Source organism: Zalophus californianus, chromosome 5 (assembly GCF_009762305.2).
Source record: "Zalophus californianus isolate mZalCal1 chromosome 5, mZalCal1.pri.v2, whole genome shotgun sequence".
NCBI classification, from domain to species: domain Eukaryota; kingdom Metazoa; phylum Chordata; class Mammalia; order Carnivora; family Otariidae; genus Zalophus; species Zalophus californianus.
This window is the reverse complement of record NC_045599.1, coordinates 38266937-38286890: the sequence shown is the minus strand read 5'-3', so window position 1 is coordinate 38286890 and position 19954 is coordinate 38266937. Positions and strand designations below refer to the sequence as shown.

Genomic DNA, 19954 nt, shown 5'->3' with positions numbered 1-19954 from the left:
CCCTTGTTCAAGGTAGGAAAAGCCAGGGTTGGGGTGAAGTTATAGGGGAGTTTAAGATTCAAAGGGGACCCAATCTTGTCTCACGCTGTGCTCCATCCACTCCATAAACCCACAATCACCTACCTTTGCATGAGGGTCTATCAATATTTAATGTGTGGGTGTCAGTTGCTGTAAACTGAGCATACCCTAGCACCAACTTGAATTAATTATATGCAAGAGGAGAGAAAATAAAATGCCTTTTCCTCAGAGCCCCAAATTTTACTGGCTAACACTGAAGCCTGGAAACCACAGGGTAAAGTTTCTACTGATGGAGGACCCTGAGAAGAAGCTGAACCAGAAGAGTGACGGCAAACCACGGAAAGTACGATTTAAAATCTCTTCCTCCTACAGTGGCAGAGTGTTGAAGCAGGTCTTTGAGGATGGGCAGGAATTAGAGTCGCCAAAGGAGGAATACCCTCACAGTTTTCTCCAAGAGTCCCTTGAACCAATGGATGGTGTTTATGGGTCTGGGGAAGCCCCCAAACCCCGACCATACTCCCCTAAGCTGACTGCTCAAAGGATCAGCGTGTTTAGAGAGGGCAATGCCTACGCTTTGGCAGGCAGCCAGCCTTTCTTCAATGATTACAAGGCGAATGACCATAAGGTTGGTATTGTGCGTGGTGTATAAACTTTAAGGACTAAAATGTATATAGGAGAACACCTGACTGATTCAAATTTGTATCTTGCTCATGCTCCAGTATCAACCAGAGCTGTAGGTGCACTAAATGGGAAGCCGCTATCGGAATAATATTTCTGGGACAAAAATAACATGTTTGCTGACTCCTTATTGGAAAGTGCAATAAGCATGTATAGTATTCATTTCCATCCAGGATAGTAAATTGTAATTGGGCCATTGGCTGGGTTATCTTGGTAAGTAAATTAAATAGAGATGCAGTGGTTTTCAGCTTGCCAGACTGCCGTTTTAGAAAATTATGTGACAACTGGTTGTTTTGTTTCCTGAAAGAGCTGAGTGTTTGAAGGTGCTCATTTCACTCCAGCCAGTTTTTCAGCTTGTGGTTTATCCATGTCTTGTTTTATTTCCTATCTCCCTCCTGCTGCCTGCTTTTAAAAAATGTTTGTCTCTTTGTTTATTTATTTTGCCTTTCCATTGCTCATTAGCATGAACACTGAGTGGTTGGAGTCCTGGGAAGAAATGGCAAAAAGCATGTCAACCAGAGGAAATGTTACTTGGGGAAGAAATCTGAGCTAATAGTTCAATTGAAACGTGTATTTTATCTGTTAATTTCAATTATCTTTCCCAGTACCATGGATAATCAAAAGCCCCTGCATGATTTTCTTTTAAGCTAGAAGAACTTGGAAAATATTCACTGATTTCTAAAAATGAAAAGGAGATGTGTATATGTCTGCCACTGGGACCATGAATGCCTTTTTTCTTTAAGATTAAATACAATTATATAATGTGCCAGGCTATTAATGAATAGTACACCAGGATATGCTCTCATCTTTAAAGTGTGAAATTCAGATAATTACTCTCTAATCATTTTTATTGTTAGTTGCCTAAGGGAACAGATAATTCATCTATGGCAGAAAAATGCATTGGCCTTTCTGGCACTGGTAAAAGTGTAATTACGGGAGTCCACATTTATCAGAGATAATACCAGGTTTCTTTTTGATAATAAAGGGGGCTGGAGTGAACAACCCCTCATGTGAGTGGAGTGCCTTATGCATTACAAAGTAGTTTCACGTAATTTCTCCTTGGGTCTTTACCACAGCCTTGAGGAGAAAGGCAAAATACGGTCATTCCCATTTTGCAGATGAGGAAAACCGAGTGCCAAGTTGTTAAGGGATCCACCCAGTATTAGAGAGTCATTAGGTGCAAAGTCAGAATAAGAACCCAGGTATTCTGATTTCTCATGCTTTTGGTGGTGTGGAATGTTCCTTTTTATTCTCTAAAATTATTCTTTTTATTCCAGTTCCATTCTCACCATTACTAATAATGATGATGTTAATAGTAATAGTTACCATTACCGAGTGTTTATTATATCCTAGGTTCTCGGTTATGTCTTGTACTTACATATCTCTTTTAAACCAAATCTTACTTGTAGGTTTAGACTTTAAAAAGTTGTAGTTTCTACAGACCTTTTACAAGGCCATGGTAGATAATTTGACCACTGGACCATCACAAGTCATGTGTCAAACTTGGCACTTATGTAAATGTGTATGATTGGTAAGGACTTATACAACCAGATAATTGAGTCTTCATAGCAGCACCACGACATTGGTTTAAACACAGTACTCTGGAGACCATTTTTAAGAGTTTGATTCCTGCTTGATCCAGTTATCCTTGTTTTCTTTGTTGCCTGATCCAAATGCTACCTCCCAATCTCAGCCCGCCTCTGGTTGAGAGAGGGGTCAGGATGCATTCCTGCAGCTCCGCCCACTGAAACAGGCTGTCAGTGTGGTATTTATGAAACATAAGGAAACGAGAACTGGAAAGCCATGGTTTTTCAGTAGCGAATCCAACTGTAAAATAAACCCTAGTCAATATTGATTATGAAGCAACACTGGGTAGCAGTTAAGCACAACAATTACAGTAAAGTCTCTGAATTTGAGCAGGTATTTGTACATCAATGTTTATAGCAGCTTTTTCACAGTTGCTCACAAGTGGAAACACCCAAATGTCCATCAGTAGACGAATAAAATGTATATACACACAGTCGAATATTAGTCAGCCTTAAAAAAGGAAGGCTATTCTGACACATGCTGCAAGATGGATGAAACTTGAAGACATTACGCTAAGTGAAATACACCAGTCATAAAGACAGAATTATATGATTCCATCTCTGTGAAGCGCCTAGAACAGTCAGATTTAAAGAGACAGAAAATAGAGCCGTGGTTGCCAGGGGCTGGGGGAGGGGAGAAGTGGGAGTTTACTGGGGATACAGTTTCAGTTTGAGCAGGTGAAGTTCAGGGGATGACTGGTAGTAATGGTTACACAGTAGTGTGAACGTACTAATACCACTAACCTGTACATTTAGAAATGGTTGAAGTGGTAAATTTTATGTACTGTGTATTTTACCACCGTAAAAATAATCATTAAAAAAAAAAAACGGGCGGGTGCCTGTGTGGCTCAGTCAGTTAAATGTCTCCTTTGGCTCAGGTCACGATCTCAGGTTCCTGGGATTGAGTTCCTCATCAGGCTCCCTGCTCAGCGGGGAGTGTGCTTCCCTTGCTCCCTCTGGCCCTGCCAACCCCCTCCCCCCACCCCCAACCCCGCCCCGGCTTGTGCTGTCTTTCTCTCTGTCTCTTAAATAAATAAATAAATATTTATTTATTAAATAAATAAAATCTTAAAAAAAAAAAGGCAGGTGGGGCACCTGGGTGGCTCAGTTGGTTAAGCGTCTGCCTTCAGCTCAGGTCATGATCCCAGGCTCTTGGGATCGAGCCCCGCATCGGGCTCCCTGCTTGGCGGGAAGCCTGTTTCTCCTTCTCCCACTCCTCCTGCTTGTGTTCTTTCTCTAGCTGTCTCTCTCTCTCTGTCAGTTAAATAAATAAATAAAATTAAAAAAAAGCAGGGACTATGATGTCTCTTAAACCTGGGCTTGCTGTCCACTCTACCTACTTAACTGTGGGAGCTTGAGCAGACCACTTAATCTTGCCTTGCTTCAATGTCATCCTCTAGGAGATGAGAGTAATAAAAGTATCTACTTATGAAGATCGTTGTGGTGATTTAAAAAAAGAATATACGTACGAAATACTTAGCATTGTGCCTGGAACATTGGATGTGCTTAGCAAATATTCCCTACCATTGTGATAACGACCAGATTCTCATCAAAGAAATATTGAGTCTTTTAAAAAAATTGTATATGATAGGGAAAGTGGTTATAAATAAATAAATATTTTAAAGAATTGAAACCATCTGAAGTTTATAAGGTTCATTTAAAAAATGGAAGTGAAGGAAGGGATGTGGCATTTACTGAACACGTATTTTGTACATAGGTCATTTCATCTTCACAGTAATTCTTTGAGAATTCTACAAATTGGACAAACAACGCATGGGGTTTGGGAACTTGCAAATCTTACACAGAAAAATTGACCTCAGGCCTGCCTGCCCCAAAGCCCTTTGCATTTCTAGGATCAGGAAGGTGTCCCTGCATTTTAAGTGGAAAGGTTTCATGGTGCCTGAATAGCGGTCTCCAGGCACGTGACCACTGACGTCAGAGCACTTATGAAGCTTGGTCACCCAAGATGTCATTCTGGGCACTATGGAAGGAAACACAAAAATTCCTGGCTTCGTCCGGGCCCTCTGTAATGTAGGAGTGGGTGTTCCTCACGGGCTTTTGGTGTCACTAGATAACATGAACTTTAGTTACACCTGAAGGGTTTCCTTAGACACGAGGAAGAACTTGGCTGTCAGGGTGAATGAAACATAAACACCTTACAGGTGATTTGGGACCGTCCTTCTTTCAAGTACATTAAAAATAAATGTACTATCTTGGGTGTCTCAGATATAGACCGGCTTAGAGGCAGGAGGTTGGACCAGATGACCACAGATTTTTTTTTCTTTTTTCTTATTTTAAGATTTTATTTATTTGACAGAGATAGACGCAGCGAGAGAGGGAACACAAGCAGGGGGAGTGGGAGAGGGAGAAGCAGGCTCCCCGCGGAGCAGGGAGCCCGATGCGGGGCTCGATCCCAGGACCCTGGGACCATGACCTGAGCCGAAGGCAGACACTTAATGACTGAGCCACCCAGGCGCCCCCCCCTTTTTTAAATAGATTGAGAGTTTCACCTTGAAAAAACCAGTTTTACATGTGAAAAAAAGCTCCCTAGTAACTAAGCCTCTTTGGCTATTAGTGGAAGTGGAAATGGAACCTTCTAAAAGTGCCACCATCTTTATCTTCTGATGTTCAGAAACTGATAGTCCAGAGTGTGAAACAGGAACCCAGCGTGCATCAAACAATAGGAAATGGAGCCTGCCACACGATCCCTTGAAGAGAGGGAGAGAAAACAGGGCCAAGTAGGAAGCTCGTGGCTTCATAAATAATAATAGAAAACTCTGTTTCAAGGAAGGGGATCCTAGTACTGAAGTCCTGTTTAAGCCAAGTTGTGACTGAATGTGTTATGGCTATAAATAGGAGACTGCTTGATTGCGGCATCCTGATAAAATTTGGTTTCTGCACTTCTATAAAGGCAGGGCAGGATCTTTGGTGCTGGGCCACTTAGCTGTGTAGCATGATTGTGCATGCAGTACTAATGAACAGTTTTTAATACCAGCCACAGTAACAATGCCCACCCCTGCATAGTATCTTTAGCTTTGAAAACCCTGTTTTGTATCTTCTTCATTGCACCTCCACCCCTAGAAATCGATATAATTAGCCTCAGGGAGGAGCATCAAAATCTTTCCCCACAGGAACATTGCCCAGCCAGCACCAGCACAGAAGCCAGCCGAGCGTTGGGGCAGGGTCCTGAGGCCTGGGCTCCTAAGCATTACCTGCTACATTACGGGGTTTGGGGGGTGGTAGAGCCTCCCTGAAGAGAGCTGGGGGTGACAGGAAGGCACTCAGGAGTCACATGACAGCACCTCTTACTGGCCAGTATCCAAGTATTCCTGTTTTTTTGTTTTGTTTTCTTTTGTTTTCTTGAGAGACAGAGAGTGAGAGAGCATGTGTGCGCAAGTGTGTGAAGCGGGGCGGGGGAGGGGGTGGCGGGCAGAGGGAAAGGGAGAGAGGATCTTGAGCAGACTCCAGGTTGGGCGCAGAGTCCGACTCGGGCCTCGATCTTACGGCCCTGAGATCATGACCTGAGCAGAAATCAAGAGTTGGACGCTCAATCGACTGAGCCTCCCAGGTGCCCCATGTATTCCTGTTTTAATAATGATTTTGTCTGTGGTGATGCCCACCAGTTAGATGTCACCCCATTTGCAAATGAACAAACTGAGGTTCTAAGAGGCCAAATGACTCTCCTATATCTTACAGTTGGTGAACAGCAGAATTAAGATTGGTGTTGTTTGTTGCCAAGCTATCCTATCTCTGGGTTCTTAGTTAAGTAATCCCTAAACATTTACTCCTCCATGCTTCTCTGCTGCATTGTTGTATTGCATAAATTATTCCTCAGCAAATTATCAAGTAATACATGATAAATCCACATAAAGGAACATAAGCTGTTAGTAATGATGCTACCAAAGTATATTTATTGATATAAAAAGATTTATATATTGTACAAATAATAAAAAACATTACATATATAGGATATTACATATATGTAAGATCACTACTATATATATATATACATATATATGTATATATATATATATGATCCTTATATACATAATGATCTTACAGGTTTTTTGGGGGGAAAATACTTGTGAATAGTGCAGTGTAGGTGTTAAGAATATGGGCTTTAGAGTTAGGCAGACTGGGGTTCGAATCCCAGCCACAGACCCTGACCAACGGTAACCTTAGGAGGCTCTTGACCCCACTGTGACTCAGTCTCCTCATCTGTAAAAATGTAGAAATCATACCGTCCGCCTCAAGGGATGTTTGAGGGGAAAGTGAGGTAATGTTTGTAAAATGCTTAGCATGATGTCTGCCACAAAATAAATGCTATCACTATAATAAAATAATGATAATAATTCAGGAAATTTTATCTACTGTTATTTATGCATAAAAATTTTGGAGAGCTATTTATTTTTTTAAGCATTCTTCTGAGTTTATAAAACACTCACTGTGCCCAGCTCTGGGCAGTGGGAATAGAAGCTTTGGCCCTGGCCATGCAGAGTCTTACACCCCAGTTATAGGATTAGTTTAGCTTTGGTTGGTTACCATCAACAGGGAGAAGGAAGCTGGTTTTCAGGGTTTTCAAGAGAGAGCGAACAAACCAGGGAGTGAATTGTAGCTTTGGGGTCTGTTGGAATTCTACGGGCTAGAGAGTTACAAGTTCTTTCTCCCCTATTTCCTGGGATGTTGAACAGGTTCTGCAGCCCTGTATGTGGTGATTGCTGGTAAGTCGCCATGCTCATTCTTCATTTCTCTAGTCCCCACCTATTATAGATTTTGGAAAGATCATCATCTACACGAATAACTTGAAAATCATTCGAACCCCAATGGACAAGAGAGACTTCATGAAGAAAATTCTCCAGAAGGAAGAGGAGGCTGAGGAAGAGTCTCTGATGAGCAAAGAAGAAATCAATGGAGACCGTGACCAGAACGACAGGCATTTGCCAGACGCGGAATGCACATTTCCCCATAACCGGTACCCACAGGTGTGTCAGAATGGTTCACTGTCCTCCTTGGGGCTGGCCCTACAGCAGTGGTCTCCAAATGGTTTTGATTGTGCACTACTTAAGTGAAAACCTGAATATAAATACTTAAGATGTTTAACTGTTAAAAATGTTAAGGAATTTTAAGTTTATTATATTTTAATGGCATGTGATTAGCAATAATAGTTATGTCTATATTTCAAATATGCATAATTTTAATTGTTTTTGGTGACTTCTTCTGAGATCTCATTAGGTATTTATTGTTTTCACTCTGCATTGTGGCATAGAACAGCTTATTCCAGAGATGGGAAAAATCAGCTCTGTTCTTTTTCTTGTGGGTCTGCTTGTGCTTCTGTTATTGGGGTTATCTTCAATCCAGTTTCCTTAAAGAATCTTATCAAGCCACGTGTTTGGGTTTTGTAGAGATTAGTTAGTTAAAACTAAGCACTATCCTCTGTACATCCGCTGGACCAGGGACAAGTGAACTTCGTATGCGGCAGTATGCTCAAAGTGAATGAATGACCTGGGACACCACTGTCACTGTACGTGCAGTGAGGTCACTTTCCATCATGATTACTCCAGGGTCCCTTGGGTGCTGTATTTGTCTGCTGACTGCCTGACCTAGTGAAGGGGCCAGGAGCAACTAATTTATTAAAAATTAGCATAACAGTTTCTTTTGAAAATATGATTGAAGCTTAATTTCTTGCCTTTTTAAGATAAAAAGTAAATAGAAATACTTAGAATGATTTTCTGCCCATACCTCTTGGAGGTGCGGACTCCTCACCTTGGAAACCGTTGCTCAGACGTGCTCAGATAAAGGGGTAGAGTGATGATATTCATTAGTTCACAGTGTGGGATTGGCAGTGGGAAAAGCAATTTTGATGGATTTAAGCTAAGAGGGTAAAAGCTTGGATAGCAGCAGAAATGAATTTTCTCTCTCTTCAGTTTCCATCTCTTGGGAGTTGCAGCTTTACTGTGGGACTCTCTCTCATCTCCTCTGGGTTGGTGTGACAAAATGGGCCAGGGACTTCCTCATACGTGAGTGATGTCCCTACCCTCGTAGGGTTTAGAGGACAGAACAAGAAGGTGATGACCAGACTCTAGCAAAAGACTTTATTAAAGTTCTGCTCACAAGGACTCATATCTCTTTCCAACCTGATCTCACACTTCATATTTTTGAAATGCAAATATGATCACGTCACCCCTTCATCACTCTTTTCCCCGACCGCAAACTTCAGTGACCTCTCATTGCTTAGAATAAAACAGTAGATAGCCTGGACACTGTTCACCTGTTTAGCCTACTCTTACACATCTCTGTTCATTCTCTGTCCCAGACACACTGCCCATCTAGCTACCACTCATATGCTCTTTGCTCTTTCCTGCCAGAGGCAACTTCCCTGTGCCTGGAATGTTCTCCAGATTCCCCACCGCCTTGCCTTTAGCACCTGAAATCTCAGTGGAGACATCACTTCTTCAGAGGGGCCTCCCCTCACTTCCAGGAGGATGAAGTACCCAAGGGTGGACCCCTCAGAGCACCTCACACCCCTCCTCAGTTGCAGTCTTGTATTTCCCTGTGTAAATATTTGGTTAATGTTTACTGTCACCCGCTAGAATTTCTCTCCATGAGGGCAGGGGCCGTATTTATGTTGGGTATAGCATAGTAGTTCCCATGTCAAAAAAAAATGAAAAATAAAAATAAAAAGTAGAGCCTGGCACAGAGTAGGTGTGCAGTAGATATTAGTTAAATGTTCGTGGAAAGAGTACTGGAATTTGGGACCAGAGAGCCTGCTGGTAAGAACTGTCTTGCCTCTTGCCTTTTCTATAGCACTGTCCAGAACCTAGCAGAGGTGCAGGCGGACTACTAAACATTGTGATCCAAAGCATTACCTTTCCACTTTAAAATTCACTAATTCTATTCTTTTCCATACCATTTGGTAATTTGTAGGAGCATATATTTTCAGTAGAGAGCCAGACATGATAAAATGCAGGTCACGCTGCAGGCCTGAATAAAAAGGCAGCGACAGGCCTGACATGACAATTATCTTTAAATTCAATTTGGAGAGATCCATGTGTTTTTGCTCTACAACCATAAACTAGGACAGAGGCGTGCAGCAGAAAGTTGCCGTGAAAGGTTATACTTCACTTGCCTGTCTTTTAAACTCTGTTTTAAATTGCTATTTGTTTGCCAAATCCCTCGTGAAGTAAATGCCCAGACAGGTTTTATTCTAAGAAAGAGGGTCAGAGAACATCAAGGAGCCCCTTCTGACCAGGAGACTCTTTGTTGTGTCAGATGGAACAGGGAAGCAGTGGGAACCTTGATGAAAGAGTGGGCCGAAGCTAAAAGCCAGACCCTGCTGACCCTCTGTATTCACTATAAAAGAAAAGGAGAGGAATAATTGAATTGAGCCACAGTGAAATAGGGAAGGGGAAAAATCTGGCTGTGTGTTCAGTGGATCCGAGAACATAAGTCATCTGGGCTTCTTTATGCTTTAAAGACCTTGCCTTTGAAATAATAGTAATAATAAGAAGAAGAACTGCCATTTATTGAGGGCCCATGATCACTGGGCACAGTGCTTTCCGTGCATTAGTCTCTTTCATTTTCACAAGGACTCTCTGAGGGCGGTATTGTTAGCGGTCTTCTTCTGTAGCTGGGAAAACCAAGGCACAGAGAAGTTAAGTAACTTGCCAGAGGTCATCAGAGCCAGTGGTCAAACCCTGGTCTACCTGACTACCAACATTATAATCTTTTTTTTTTTTAAGATTTTATTTATTTACTTGGCAGAGAGAGACAGAGAGAGAGACAGCGAGAGAGGGAATGCAAGCAGGGGGAGTGGGAGAGGGAGAAGCAGGCTTCCTGCCGAGCAGGGAGCCCGATGCGGGGCTTGATCCCAGGACCCTGGGATCCTGGATTAAGCGGTCGCTAAACCGACTGAGCCACCCAGGCACCCCCCAATCTTATAATCTTAACCCACCTGCTGAGCAGCCTCCAGATTGGTGCTTGTTGGCCACTTCGGTGCTACCCAAGCCTTTGAGTCTCTGATGAAAGCTGAGACCCCTTTCCTTGCTTGTGCAGCTAGTAAGAGGTGGTTTGGGTAGGTCTGTCAGTTCTAGAACCTCAGCTGTGCAGAACAACTAGGTTCTAAGTCCTCTTACCGAATATTTTCTGAGAAGAATTTAAAAATGCTGAGAATGAAAGACAGAAGCTTATATCTCACATGCCATGTACAGAGTAGGGGCTCTGTAACAATTGATTTAATGAATCATTAAATGATTCAATGAGTATGCTGAGGGCAAGTGGTTGGAAGGAGGGTGGTAACTCAGGGTAAGAGCAGAAACTCCAGTCAAGCCTCTAATACTGCATTGTATAACCACGTGACATTAGAGAAAATTTGATCGATGATTTGTTTTTGTTCTCTGCAGCAGGCTCGCCAGGTCATTTCATTAATCTTTTTTTTAAATTTTATTATGTTATGTTAATCACCATACATTACATCATTAGTTTTTGATGTAGTGTTCCATGATTCGTTGTTTGCATATAACACCCAGTGCTCCATTCAGTACGTGCCCTCCTTAATACCCATCACCAGGCTAACCCATCCCCCACCCCCCTCCCCTCTAGAACCCTCAGTTTGTTTCTCAGAGTCCATAGTCTCTCATGGTTCATCTCCCCCTCCAATTCCCCCCCTTCATTTTTCCCTTCCTGCTATCTTCTTCTTTTTTTTTTTTCCACATGTAATGTATTATTTGTTTCAGAGGTACAGGTCTGTGATTCAACAGTCTTGCACAATTCACAGCGCTCACCATAGCACATACCCTCCCCAGTGTCTATCACCCAGTGACCCCATCCCTCCCACCCCCCACCACTCCAGCAACCCTCAGTTTGTTTCCTGAGATTAAGAATTCCTCATATCAGTGAGATCATATGATACATGTCTTTCTCTGATTGACTTATTTCGCTCAGCACAATACCCTCCAGTTTGATCCACGTTGTTGCAAATGGCAAGATTTCGTTCCTTTAGATGGCTGTATAATATTCCATTGTGTGTGTATATATATATACATATATATATCACATCTTCTTTATCCATTCATCTGTCGATGGACATCTTGGCTCTTTCCATAGTTTGACTATTGTGGACATTGCTGCTATAAACATCGGGGTGCACATACCCCTTCAGATACCTACATTTGTATCTTTGGGGTAAATATGCAGTGGTGCAATTGCTGGGTCCTAGGGTAGCTCTATTTTCAACTTTTTGAGGCACCTCCATACTGTTTTCCAGAGTGGCTGCACCGGCTTGCATTCCCACCAACAGTGTAGGAGGGTTCCCCTTTCTCTGCATCCCCGCCAACATCTGTCGTTTCCTGACTTGTTAATTTTAGCCATTCTGACTGGTGTGAGGTGGTATCTCATTGAGGTTTTCATTTGGATTTCCCTGATGCCGAGCGATGCTGAGCACTTTTTCATGGGTCTATTGGCCATTTGGATGTCTTCTTTGGAAAAATGTCTGTTCATGTCTTCTGCCTAGTTCTTGATTGGATCATTTGTTCTTTGGGTGTTGAGTTTGGTAAGTTCTTTGGTAAGATTTTGGATACTAGCCCTTTATCTGATATGTCATTTGCAAATATCTTCTCCCATTCTGTCGGTTGTCTTTTGGTTTTGTGGACTGTTTCTCTTGCTGTGCAAAAGCTTTTTATCCTGATGAAATCCCAATAGTTCATTTTTGCCCTTGCTTCCCTTGCCTTTGGCGATGTTTCTAGGAAGAAGTTGCTGCGGCTGAAGTCAAAGAGGTTGCTGCCTGTGTTCTCCTTTAGGATTTTGATGGACTCCTGTCTCACGTTTAGGTCTTTCAACCATTCTGAGTCTATTTTTCTGTGTGATGTAAGGAAATGGTCCAGTTTCATTCTTCTGCATGTGGCTGTCCAATTTTTTCCCAACACCATTTATTGAAGAGACCGTCTTTTTTCCATTGGACATTCTTTCCTGCTTTGTCGAAGATGAGTTGACCATAGAGTTGAGGGTCCATTTCTGGGCTCTCTACTCTGTTCCATTGATCTATGTGTCTGTTTTGGTGCCAGTACCATACTTTATTGATGATGACAGCTTTGTAATAGAGCTGGAAGTCCGGAATTGTGATGCCACTGGCTTTGCTTTTCTTTTTCAACATTCCTCTGGCTATTCGGAGTCTTTTCTGGTTCCATACAAATTTTAGGATTATTTGTTCCATTTCTTTGAAAAAAATGGATGGTATTTTGATAGGGATTGCATTAAATGTGTAGATTGCTCTAGGTAGCATTGACATCTTCACCTTTTTTGTTTTTCCAATCATGAGCATGGAACATTTTTCCATTTCTTTGTGTCTTCCTCAATTTCTTTCATGAGTATTTTATAGCTTTCTGAGTACAGATCCTTTGCCTCTTTGGTTAGATTTATTCCTAGGTATGGGGCGCCTGGGTGGCTCAGTCGTTAAGCATCTACCTTCGGCTCAGGTCATGGTCCCAGGGTCCTGGGATCGAGCCCCGCATTGGACTCCCTGCTCCGTAGGAAGCCTGCCTCTCCCTCTCCCACTCCCCCTGCTTGTGTTCCCTCTCTCACTATCTCTCTCTCTGTCAAATAAGTAAATAAAATCTTTTTTAAAAATTTAAAAAAAAGAAAAGATTTATTCCTAGGTATCTTATGGTTTTGGGTGCAAATGTAAATGGGATCGACTCCTTAATTTCTCTTTCTTCTGTCTTGTTGTTGGTGTGTAGGAATGCCACTGATTTCTGTGCATTGATTTTATATCCTGCCTCTTTACTGAATTCCTGTATGAGTTCTAGCAGTTTTGGGGTAGAGTCTTAGGGTTTTCCACATAAAGTATATCATCTGCAAAGAGTGAGAGTTTGACTTCTTCCTTGCCGATTCGGATGCCTTTTATTTCTTTCTTTTAATATCTGAGCCTGGTATTCTATGCAAATTAAGTTTTGGGTGACATGTATGCATTGCTTCCTTTGGCAACATTAAAATCTTTCTTTTAAAAAATATTTTATTTATTTATTTGACAGAGAGAGAGAGAGACAAAATTTCACTGGGATTCAGTACAAAATAAGAACATGTGGATTTGGCAGAAAAAATGGACCGTGACAATTTGCTTAAAGAATATTTTGGCAAATACATTTCTTTTGAACACTTTAAGGGAAGAAAACAAGTTTCTCCATTGTTAATATATTAAAATATGGCAGCAATCAATAAAATATTAACAAAAGGATACATAGACATCATTTAGGTTTTTGTCAGTTGGGTAATCACTTCTGTTCCTTAAATCTAGAATAAATAAAATTTAATGCCTTCTTAGGCACTTTGTAGCACAATGGAACTACTTTCAGAACTTATACCTCCCTTTTCAAGATTATTTTTATTCTTAAATTATAAAAGAAACCTGTGTTAGCTGGGTGGAGCCACCCAGTGGACTCCAGTCCTCTTGTTAGTTTCTAGAATTTAAGAATTGGAAGGATTCTCCAGATATCGTCATTTTGTTTATTCATCCAGCAAACATGTCCACGACAAATATTGTGTCACTCCCTGCACTTTAAGTCTTGGAAGTGATGGTGACAGAGACTAGCGCAGATAGCTTCCTGTGTGGTCAGCAGAAGCTTTCAGTAGATTATGAGACCTGCTGTGCTTGGGGCAGTACAGGTGGGTCAGGCCTCCTGGTTCAGAGGTGTAGGCACTGCTAAGCCGACGTCTGAAACCCAATAGGGGTGGACTGGGTTGGGGAGAACAGCCCACAAGGTCTCCACCCTGAATCTGTGCCAGAATCGGTGGGTATCTGGACTGGGATTGTGGTTGTGCGCGGAGAAAACTGGATGGATTTGAGAGATGTTTAGCAGGTAGAATAGACAGGACTTGGTGCTGGATCCACCTGTTGTTGATCTAGTACCACCACTTATTTCTTGGAATGTTCGTGGTCTGTGCACAGTCTTTGCAGAGTGCAAAGTTTGCTGGTTTCCTTGAGAGGTTTTAGGGAAGGAGCATGGCAGTGGACAGGGAGCATATTCTGCAGGATGTGAGTTGAGGACTAGTAAGTCCAGACTTACTAGCAAGGCTTAGAAGTGAACTAACTTTTATGGAGAACCTGTAATATGGCAGATAGTCTATTGTGGTCTTTTCACATACTCTCTCATTTAATATTCCAACTACTCTGAATGGTGAGCATTACCAGTCCCATTTCGCAGGTGAAGAAAATCAAAGATTTAGAGGTCAAGGGAAGTGTCCAAGGTGCATGATTGCTGTTCCAGGCCTTACCACAGTTCTCAAAGAAAAGAAAGATAAAGTACAAGAATTCAGAGCTAAGCTTTGGAGGACTGTAACATCGAGTCATCCATCCCCTCAGTCTGTCAGTCACACAAAAACAGTCTTTCTTGAATGCCTGATGTTGGACAGCTACAAGATGGGGCTGTGTGCACAGTCACGAGCAGCAGGAACTCGGCTGCTCAGTGGCCTGGGATCAAAACCTGCCTCCTGTCTTCCAAGCTGTGTGACCATCGGCAAATAACTGAACTTCTCGGTCTCTCATTTTCCTGTCTGCAGCAGGGATGATAATACGTGCACTGTCTCGCCGGGCTGTCATGTGGATTAGATAGGTGAATGTAGAGAAGGCTTAGAACCGCACCTGCACCTACTAAGCATGCTACAGGGGTTTGCTGTTAGTATGTGGCCATGAGGAAGAGTAAGCCCTTGTCCTGGTGGAGCATACAGAAGTCACGGGTCAGGTGGTGACAAGGGCGACGAGGAATGGAAAGGGACAGAATTCAAGGCAGGAGCTGCTGCCTTAGAGATTCCATCAGGGAAACCCTCTGATGAAACTCCAGTGAGTATTCTGTGCCTCTGGCCAGTTCCCCCATTGGCACTGTGGGAAGCATTTTGTACTCTCACTCTGCCTCTGCCTTTCGGGCAGCCCTGTGCTGCTTCAACCTGTTTTGGAACCGTGGTCTGGAACTGCTGTCACTAAACCCTGACCTGTCTCTTGCAGGAAGGGGAGCTTCCCGAGGACAACTGCTTTCACTGCCGAGGGTCGGGCAGTGCCACCTGCTCTCTGTGCCATGGCAGCAAGTTCTCCATGCTGGCCAACAGATTTAAGGAGTCCTATCGGGCCCTGCGCTGCCCTGCCTGCAATGAGAATGGCCTGCAGCCTTGCCAGATTTGCAATCAATAGCCCGTGGCTTTGTACGTCCGCTGTGATCGCATCCTTCCTGAAGCTATTTCTAATAAACTGCCCCCTCCTTCTCTTCCCTCTCCCAGCAAGGAAGCCACAGTGGCTGTGACCACTTCCTCCACTGGCAGAACTCAATCACTTGATGACATTTCATAAGGCTAGGAGCATCTCCGTCTGGTTCTAAGTGGCAGAGGCATTTTTGAATTAGAGTCTGCTTTGAAACGGGTTCTAAAATTATCCTTCCAGGAATGTGTGCGTGCATCCTACTTGACTTAGCTCAGGTTTTTTCCCTGCACTAGTGAGCAAATACATGTACATTTCAGGCTGCAGGTTTAAGTCCTTTTCTGGTTGGGAGTTATTTTGCAAAATTATGCAGTGAGAAAGGAATAAAAAAAGGCAGGTTTCTGATGAACTGAATTCCTGTAGCTTATAATGCATTTCAAATCATTATTGGTCAGATTGAATTTTTAATTAAGCAGAAGAGGAAAGGGATGCCCGATGCGGAATGTACTCACAGGCCACCGAAAACAAAACAACATGTATGTGCTTCATGCTGGAGATAGGCAAGCTGAGAAGGCCTTTCTTTCCAAGTCCCGAGTCTCTCCTGTGTGATATGCTTGGGTAGTATTCATGCAGGCAATGAGCAATGCTACTTCTTAAGACCAGATGAGATAAGACATTTCTGCGTGCCTCTAAACTACTGGGGTTATAAGCCAAGTCAAAGCTATTTATGATAAATTTGGTGCTTAAGTATGTGTGTGTGATACGACTTCTTCCAGCCCCTGAATTATTAGCAAATAAATAAATGTATTTTAAATCTAAGATACAGCCACAATCTCTTCAAAAAAAGATTGGATATTTTATCGTTACCTATTGGAAACCTCTAAAAGAAAAACTAACCAAGGCAGATTTTTAAGAATTATCTTTCTACTGTCTGTGAATACACATGCTAAAGGTAATTCTTTTGTCTTAAAGTTGGTTATAAAATTAAATTCTTTTGTTAATGAACTTTTGTAGCTCTAACACCCACTTCCTTTATCCCTTGAGAATAACACTATAAAATCTGTTATCTATTGAGACACAATGGCTTTTCTATGATAATTTTGATTTTCATAACTTAATTTTTTTCAAGATTTGTTTGTTATCCTCTAATATTCAGCTGTTAAAATAATGCAACAGTGGAATGCTTTTCAGGAAATATAAACACTTCTAATAAAAAGATTAAAATATTTTTGGAATCCATGATAAATTTTGCCTGTTCTCTCTTAGCCAGAATGATAGAACTATGGCTCACCAACTTTCTTTGCTTCTACACTTAGCTGTTTCCTGACTTGGTGTATGTTTTCTCACAGCCTTTGACTCTTCTGTTTTTCCAGAGTACCAGAGGAAGGAATGATAACAGGAGACCTCTAAGTGTATTCTTCTCTTTTTTGACAGGAACATTCGACAATAAATATTTTGAGCCCCGCGTCCTTGATGTGCACTGTTACCCAGATGGGTACCATCCCTTGGGTAGTGCATGGGGCTTACAGTTTCAGTGGAGGAGACAGATCTGCAAACGGATAATTACAGCATAGTGTGACAAGTTCTGGGACAGGGGTATTACAAGGAGCATTTGAAGCACATAGAAGGGACATCTCACGTAGCCTGAGTGGGGTTCAAGGGGCTTCCCAGAGGAAGAAGTGTAAGCAATGTTGGCTTCTTTTCCTTCCTTCATGCTTTTTGGAGACTTTAATCCTTTTCATCTCATAATAAATATATACACTAATGATTACAACTGTTTATTCAGACAACAGGTATTTATTGAGCCCTGGGGATATATCAGTAGACCAAACAGACAAAATCCTAACCCCCGTAGAGCTTACATTTTGGTGGGGGGATGCCGAGAACAGAAAACATATATTTAATATATATGTATATATAGAGTATATATTTAGAGACAACCAAAAAGTACACAACAGAGAATTAAAATACATAATTATGTATGTATATATATAATGTATGGGTGTATAGAGTGTTAGAAAAGGGTAAGTGCTTTGATGAAAAATAAAACAATAAGGGGCATAGAGAGTTGGGAGGGGTTGCAAATTTAAATTAGTTTTCAGGGAAGCATCATTGAGAAGGTTTCCTTTAAATAAAGGCCTAAAGGAGATGAGGAGGGAGTTGTGAGAATATCTGGGGTAAGATTATTCCAGGCTGAGGAAACAGCAAGTGCTAGGCCCATAGGAAGGAGAGCCTGATGTGTTTGGAGAGCAGCAAAGAAACCAGTGTGGCTGGAGCTCAGTGAACAAGATGACAAGTGTCAGGAAACGAGGTCAGAAAGGAAGGCACGTGTGTGTTGGCGTGCTTCCTTCGGAGCCCTTGTAAGAACGTGGGTTTTACTGAGTGAAGTGCTGCTCGGGATGGGGTCTGTTTGCTGTCAACCGCATACCCTGTCCCTCCATACCCTGCTCTTACTGCTGGGGCAGGAGACCTGCAAACTCCGCTTCCCAGAAGTCTTGCCTGCTGGCTTCCTGTTAAGTTCTGCCAGCAGGTGGTACCGGCAGAGCAGGAAGACTAGAGGAAAGGCGAGCCTTCCCTTTCTTTCTGATGGGGATCCGGACAGCTGCTCCTGTGTGGCAGCTGCGGCAGCTAGGACTGCTGGCTCAGGAAGCTCGGTTCCAACTGTAGTCCCTTCAGCGGCTCTGATCGCAGGCTCAGTGGAACACCATTTTCCCCTGTTGTTCCTCCAGCCTAAAGGGGGTGGTGGCTTGCTGTCGTTACTAAGCTTTGTAATCAGTGCCCTGTAAGAGATATTCCCTCTCTTTGCAACAGCACAGAAGAGTGGTTTCTGGCTTTCCCGATGGAATGCCAACTGATACAGATATTTCAAGCAGAGGAGGGTCACAGTCTGATTGTATCCTAACAAGTTTCTCTAGAAGGCTGCCTGTGTTGAGAGAAGACACCACAGAGCCAAAGTGCAAGTGGGAGCCCAGTTAGGAGGCCATGGCAGTAATTCTGGTGGTGGCTAACAGTGGCCTGGGCCAGTGTGCTGCTAGTGGAAATGGTATAAGTGGCTGGATTGTGGATATATTTTGAAGGTAGAACCATAGAGTCTTGTCTGCTGTCCTTTGTACTCAAAAATATTGCTTATGATCTATGGTATGCAAACCCCATCTGTGGAGATAAATTTGCACTAAAATAACCACTTCTAGATTTGTGATCTACAAACATTGAGGCTGGTTTGGGCAGAGCTATGGGTAAGTTTACTGTCATGAGCAAGGTTGGCCAACTGATACTCCCAAGGCTACAAGAATTCCTTTGGAGCTAGAAACAATTATGATGGTTAAAAAATATCTTAGTGATGCTGGGGTGCTTGGGTGGGGCAGTCAGTTAGGTGTCCGACTCTTGATTTCGGCTCAGGTCATAATCTGAAGGTTCTGAGATTGAGTCCCGTGTGGGGCTCCATGCTCAGCAGGGAGTCTGCTTGAGAGTCTCTCTCCCTCTCCCTCTGCCCCTCCCCCCGCTCAAGTGCACACACTCTCTCTCTAAATAAAAATAAATAAAAATATTTTTTTAAAAAGATTTTTATTTATTTTTGCAGGAGAGAGAGAGAGCATGAGTGCGTGCATGCATGAGCAGAGGGGAGGGGTAGAGGGAAAAGCAGACTTCCTCCTGAGCAGGGAGCCTGATGCGGGGCTCCATCCCAGGACCCTGGGATGATGACCTGAGCTGAAGGCAGAAACTTAACGACTGAACCACCCAGGTGCCCCCAAAATAAATAAAATCTTAAACAAATATCCTAGTGATGTTATAATTAAAATAATGCTCTGTCTTTTAAATGATCCAAAATTTTTAACTATGTCAGGTATACGTCAATTTAAAATTTTTAAAAAATTAATATACGGATTTTCAGAAGACATCTACCCATTTACTTCTCCATTGAGGAATTTCTTACTGGATTTCTACTATATTCCAAGTATTTATACTAGATTGTCCAGATTGAAAGATGAAAATACTCTTAGTATTTATCATTAATGAGATTATAGTCTTAGGCTCCTGAGTCAGCATAATAAATGAATCTGGTTGTAAAACTCTGGAGGACACTGCCGTCACCCTTTGCTACTGACTCTAGAGATTCTGTTCCTCTGCTTGGCCAGGTTAGCTGAGCTCGCCATGGGGGCTTAATTACAGACTTTATGTATGTATGTATGTATGTATGTATTTATTTATTTATGTGAACAATCACATATCAGCTCTACCATGTGCAGGACGCTGTTCTAGGCACTTGACACTCCACTACTTGTCCTAACAATCAAATTAATCCTGTGTATTGGCCATCTTTTAGCCCCACACGTGCTGTTCCTCTCCACGTCACATCCACCCAGACCATAAACATGCAAGCCCTTCCAGCGATCTTCACAAACATCTTGCCTTACTAGGCTTTTGTGAAAGTAACACACTGTACTGAAAATGTGGGTGGTAACCAGGGAGCAGAGACTACTGTAATAACAACTCA

General features: G+C 42.4%; 1 protein-coding gene across 1 annotated transcript; it reads left to right on the top strand.

The window, feature by feature from the left end:
- The first annotated feature begins 307 nt into the window (after positions 1-307).
- On the top strand, positions 308-16048 carry GRXCR2 (glutaredoxin and cysteine rich domain containing 2). The gene is made up of 3 exons (XM_027604987.2): positions 308-643; positions 7037-7264; positions 15274-16048. The coding sequence occupies exons 1-3, from the start codon at positions 308-310 to the stop codon at positions 15454-15456; spliced, it is 747 nt and encodes a 248-aa protein (XP_027460788.1). The 3' UTR covers positions 15457-16048.
- The last annotated feature ends 3906 nt before the right edge of the window (positions 16049-19954 follow it).